This window comes from Crinia signifera, chromosome 2 (genome assembly GCF_055691185.1).
Source record: "Crinia signifera chromosome 2, ASM5569118v1, whole genome shotgun sequence".
Taxonomy (NCBI): domain Eukaryota; kingdom Metazoa; phylum Chordata; class Amphibia; order Anura; family Myobatrachidae; genus Crinia; species Crinia signifera.
The window spans coordinates 60,482,056-60,488,055 of NC_139218.1; the positions used below are offsets into that span (position 1 = coordinate 60,482,056).

Below are 6,000 nucleotides of genomic sequence, written 5' to 3' on the forward strand. Positions count from 1 at the left end.
CCCATCTAAGAAGGATTTTGTCAGAAAGAGTGGATTAGAATAAGGCCCTTAGAGAGAATATCCTCCTATAGGAAGATGCTTCAGATGTGTGAAGCGCGTCATCAATCCTGCCAAGTGCACTGATTACTGACTGACATTTTAAAAGATCCACAGGCGGAACTAATTATTTCACTTGATTCTGTGAGGAGACCTGCAAAACATGCACTGTGTGTGGTCCTGAGGACTGACTCTGAGAACCAGTGACATAACGTACCAGGTAAAGGGTGAAATGCCGTTGATTGCTTGTTAGAATACATAGACCAGTCACCTCGACAAGTAAAATGAAAAGTTAGCCAAAAGAAAATGATTTATTTTCTGTATAAATACATGATGTTAACATACTGAAGGGGCCTACACACGTGGCGACTGTGCTGAGCGATCTGATCAATGCTAGATCGCACAGCACAGCGATGTGTCAGCAATGAGTGCTACGTGATCGGTCAGGGTCAGTGTTCTTCTGTGAGGATCCTGGCCCTGACCGGCAATTAACTAGATTTATTCAGCATTCTGGATATTAATTGCTGGGTGATAGTGACGCATGGGGTCGCACATCGCTATTGCTATGGTCCCTACACATGGAGCAATGTAGGGGCATTTTCTGAGTAATTAAGTGAGATCGCTTAGAAAATGCCCTGAAATCACCCCATATGTAGGCCCCATTAGTCTTCCTCTGCTCCCACCCTAACCTTAATATTCCACATTCCCCTGCACCTATCCTCACACTACAGCTCACAGTCCTCCTCTACTCCCACCCTAACCATAACATTAAATGTACCCTTGCTCCTATCCTCGCACTACAGCTCACAGGGGGCGTCAACAACATTTATCTTACCTCCGTGCATCTGGAATGAAGTTCCACTACTGCCGCTAACCTCTCTCCTAGCAACAGATGCCAGTCAGCTCTTCCTGCTGGCTTCGCTCCCCCTCCACAGGCAGGAAGGGGTACCTGCACATGTTACATCTGCCCCACCTGCAGTGTATAAGGTTTTGTCCATTTGAGATGGAATTTGCCTTTGTGAGTGAACCAGAATAAGGGCCAATATGGAATGGGCATAATGCTGTCGCAGTGTACAATTTTTTTTATATATGAATTTTCCTGTTTCCAATGTAAATTTCTAATATAAAATGTGCCCTCCTGATTGAAAAATGTGCCCTGCTCGGTGGTCAGCACCCTGCCCTAAAAACATCCTAGAGTGAACAATAGCTTACATTCTGAAGGCGAGGGGCAGACAGATAGGAGTGACACAGTGAGCATAAACAGAAGGTTAGCATGAGAGACCTAATGCTTACTTAACTAGCTTCTAACAATGGCATATGCCAGTGGTTCCCAAACTGTGTGCCGTGGCTCCCTGGGGTGCCTCAGGACACTTGCAGGGGTGCCTCAGGTTGATGATCCAGGACAAATTCAAATTATTTATAATCAATTATTTATGGACAAAACCAGTGCTGGTGGCTGCCAATCAGAAAATGTGTACAAACAGAAGCGAATCCTGCCCTTTACCACATAACTGAACAGAAGAATCACAAATTAACACAATCTACTTAATTTTCTACACCTAGGGGTTCCGTGCAAAAATGCTACTCTAGGGTGTCGTGATTCATAAAAGATTGGGAACCCCTGGCATATGCCTATGTCTCACAGCAGCAAAACACAAATCTCTGGACATATCCAGTTATAAAGTAAAAAAGTAGTTCTGTGGCATGTGCCTGTTTTCCACTGAGCCCCTCAATTAGCACGCACTCCTCACCTCAGGCTTTATGAAAACTTTTATATACAAGTAGGAGGGCAGATGTACCAAGCCTTGGAGAGTGATTAAGTTGAGAGATAATGTACCAACCAATCAGCTCCTGACATTTTTCAAACACAGCCGATAACATGGCAGTTAGGAGCTTATTGGCTGGTACTTTCTTTTTTTCAACTGTATCATTCTCTATGGCTGGGTACATACTAATAGAATATATATATATATATATATATATATATATATACACATATACATATACACACATATACAGATGGACCAGGAAGCATATTCTCCATACACACTGAACGAACCGTGGCATTGCCATAACAACAGGGTGGGTGCAGGGACTGGCATCCCAACTGGGCGTACACACAGCACGATGCGCAGATATACTGTACCAGCCTTAGGCTGTGCTGCACAGCTGACTCAATATATCTGTGAACGAGGCCATTCACAAACATATCGCTGGTACACACTGTCCAATAGTCCATTGTTATATGAGCCATTCAGCCAGTGTGTATGCACCTTTAAGGTCCATCACCGAGGGGCGACTGAGCTGAAAGCCACTCAAAACTTTCAGCTCAAAGCTGCCCAGCTGCTGCGCGCTCCCGCATCATCGCTGGGAAAGCCGCTCATCTACTGGTATTACCAGCAGATGAGCGGCTTTGAAGACGGCTTTGTATAGCTCTGCGCTATGCTAAGCTGTCCTCCCCCTGCTGTTGGCGGGGGGGAAGCAGCTTAGTGTGTATACACTGAGCGGCTTCCCCCCCCCAGCAATGATAGCGATCAGCGCTGTCTATACACGCTGGGCATAATCGCCTTAGTACATCTTTCCCAATGTGACACCAGCTGCATTATACAACAAAATAAACTTACCTCACTCACTGCATTATACAACAAAATAAACTTACCTCACTCACTGCATTATACAACAAAATAAACTTACCTCACTCTTCCAGACAGATTTACATTTACATGCTGTTTAAAGTCTGGGTACTTGGAGGCCAAGTAGGCAAAGTCTGGGGGCTTATCCTTGTAGCGATTTCTTGGGTGCATGGATTTATTAAGAGCCATTCTTCATCTGAAAGGACAACAGCGAAAATGAGAAGAAGAGTAGTGAACGGTAGCAATAATTCTATAAATCTGCATTGTCTACATATAGTATGTGCAGCAGTAACAACTTTAGAGTAAACAAAAAAGGGAACTTCCTCATCTTTGGAGCCACAGCTTACGCTACGGAACGCAACCCGCACCACCCTGGGTTCACGCCGCCATCTATTACCTTTAGTAAAGTTGTGGAGAGCAAAGCGAGACACCAAGCCAGAAGAATGGCGAGTGAAGCAAACCCGCGAGGGGACAATGGTGCTATTCTGAAAATACTAGTCTCAAACAAGTCCAAAGGGTATACTAAATGACTTGCATAAAGACACTAATTCAGAGTCACACTTAAGTCTGTCTCATTGACAGCTTATATGTGACTGCGCTGCCCACCTGCTTGTGAAAGAATCTGTCACCACTGCAAGCGTGGATCTGCAGCAGCCCTATCCTCTGTGTAAGTGATCAGTTTGAATCTGAGAAACCACCACAGTGGCGTAATCCCCGAGTGCACATCATAGAGCAGGCGATTCAGGTAAAGGTGCCCATACACTAGTTAGATTTATCTTCAGATCTGGCTGGTTGGAACAAAAACATGATTATGGATGAGTGACAGTTTGTCTGTTTTCCAGCATTTCCAAGCAAATGGTCAACTGTCATTTGCTCTCATCCATAACCAGGTTTTTGTTCCAACCAGCCAGATTTGAAGATAAATCTGCATGTGTATAGCCACCTTTAGAATGTATACTTACTGATCGCCGATGCAAAATATCAGTCCGAACTTCCACCCGGGTGGGCATTTGAATTTGCCTGATGTCAGTCACTATAGAAAGCGTATAAGCGGATGGTGGGCTGCCCGTACACACAGCCAGATGCATCAATATATCTTTAACCCTTTGAGTGCCAACATCTCTGTGAGCGATGTTCAAAATATAATATTCCAGCATTGCTCAAATGTGTTATATAAATTAAAATAAGAAATGTTGTTTTAAACAACATTTCTTATTTTAATTTATATAACAAATGTGAGCAACGCTGGCATTTGTAGCAGGTATTTCCTATATAAATGTAAACATTACAGATCATTGTGATGAATAAAAATGTTTGCTTGGCAATTTTCACACCTATTTTGACAAATTAACTTGGCACTAAAAGGGTTAAATGCATCAATGGGGGTTATTCTGATTCACTCAGAAAGGCACAATCACTCTCTAATGGACAAAACCATGTGCACTGCAGGTGGGGCTGATGTAACATATGCAGAGCGAGTTAGATTTGGGTGGGGTTTGTACTTCAAACTGATATCTATATTGCAGTGTAAAAAGAAAGCAGCCAGTATTTACCCTGCACAGAAACAATAAAACACCAAAATCTAACTCTCTCTGCACATGTTACATCAGCCTCACCTGCAGTGCATATGGTTTTGTCCATTTGAGAGTGATTGTGCCTTTCCGAGTGAACCAGAATAATCCCCAATATATCGGTGAAGCAGATTGAATACAATACAGTATGTTTGTGAACAACGTTGTTATATCATTTGTATACACCAGCCAACCTGCTTGTGCCCCGCTTAGAGGGGCAGATGTATTAAGCCTTAAAAAGAGATAAACACAAAGATGATAAACTTTCAGCCAATCAGCTCATAATAGTCATTTCTCAAACACAGCCTGTAACATGACAGTTAGGAACCAATTGGCTGCACATTTATCTCTCCAGCACCCACGTGTTTATCTCTTTTTAAGGCTTAATACATCTTCCCCAATATGCCCTTTCTAGGTGAAATTGTGGATAATATCGCCTAGCTCACTCATATCCCACCTGCGGCCATCCAGCTGTTGTGAAACTACACATCCCAGCATGCCTTGCAATAGTTTTAGCAATCCCTAATAGCAAAACTGTGGCAAGGTATGATGGGACTTTTAGTTTCACAACAGCTGGAGGGGACGCGGGCTGAACATGCCTGGCCTAGTGTGTATGGGGCTTGATCCTGCATGCAAAATGTTTTCCCCCTGCCCAGCCAATTTCCCCAGGGGTGGACGGCTTTCCATAGCAGGACCCAGCAACAATGATGTGGTAGCGCGCCGCAGCGCTCACCGCTGCCCTGTAAACACACAACCGAGAAAACTGAGCGGCTTTCACATGAAAGTGTGTACAGGGCTTACGTCTGAGAAAGCCCTGTAGCCTCCCAACGTTGCAAACACTCGTGGCATACACAGTGCTAAGATAAGGAAATTACAATAAAAGGGACTGAGCACAAACAGCTAAGCACCAATATATAAAGTATTTTAATAAAAATAATTACTAAGTGTCTATCCAGGATGTGACTGGAGGTTAAACCAAATGCAATGCCAATTAAACGAGCAAACTGAATGCCTATTCTCATTTTGTTAAAGTGTGCACTTAAGTCTACACTCCTATATCCTCCATTACCCAAGTACATGGCCTCCTCCTGGCGTGCACACATTACATAGCAATTGAAAGTTGCAAGTAGAATAATAAAGTCCACCCCCAGCAGGTCCGTGAAGCACAATAATAGAATGAAACCCTAGGACTGCAGATGTTTGCGTTTTTAGTCTTCCATGCTGTGTGTTGTTGTTACATATGCAGAGTGCTGCTATAGGCGTATATCGTATCGTTTACAGGGTACAGGAGCGTGAGCTGTGCCCCAAGTGATGCAACGTGTGTAGATGCCTGTAACACACTCACATGACCGGCTCAGCTCTTTCCTTTCCTGGCGGCCCGTACACCAAACTGATATACTCTGTTGCTGCTGGCGGCCACATGTGCTGTTGATCGCTCACGCTCCTCCGACGCCAATGCCATCCATCCGGCTACGGAACGATGTCTGGGACGAAATTCCTCACAACTCGTTTTACACTTTTAGCCGCTTTAAAGCAGCCTTGGTCGCTGGTTAAGGAAATAAGAAAATAAACCACACTGCAAGCACTAATATTACAGAAGTGTGACATATATATATTAAATATATATATATATTTATATAATAGTTATATAATACACTTGCAGAGCACCATTCCTCAAATAATACTCGCCAGCCGTGGTGTCCCCCGGGGTACTCCCTTTGCATAGATCATAGATATACATCTGATGGCTGCTGTGCGAA

The 6,000-nt window shown here is 43.7% G+C and overlaps 1 protein-coding gene across 3 annotated transcripts in view; it reads right to left on the reverse strand.

The window, feature by feature from the left end:
* Positions 1 to 5,744, reverse strand: part of METTL16 (methyltransferase 16, RNA N6-adenosine) — a 53,419-nt gene extending 47,675 nt beyond the window's left edge. Inside the window, exons 1-2 of one of the 3 annotated variants that reach the window (XM_083172231.1) lie at positions 5,586 to 5,744; positions 2,731 to 2,865 (exon numbers count right to left, since the gene is read on the reverse strand). In XM_083172231.1, the coding sequence (XP_083028357.1) occupies positions 2,731 to 2,858 (128 nt within the window). In that variant the 5' untranslated portion in view covers positions 2,859 to 2,865; positions 5,586 to 5,744. Of the gene's footprint in view, positions 1 to 2,730; positions 2,866 to 5,309; positions 5,438 to 5,585 lie in introns of those variants that run through there. The other 2 variants (XM_083172229.1, XM_083172230.1) reach the window with 2 other exon arrangements.
* Positions 5,745 to 6,000: the final 256 nt, after the last annotated feature.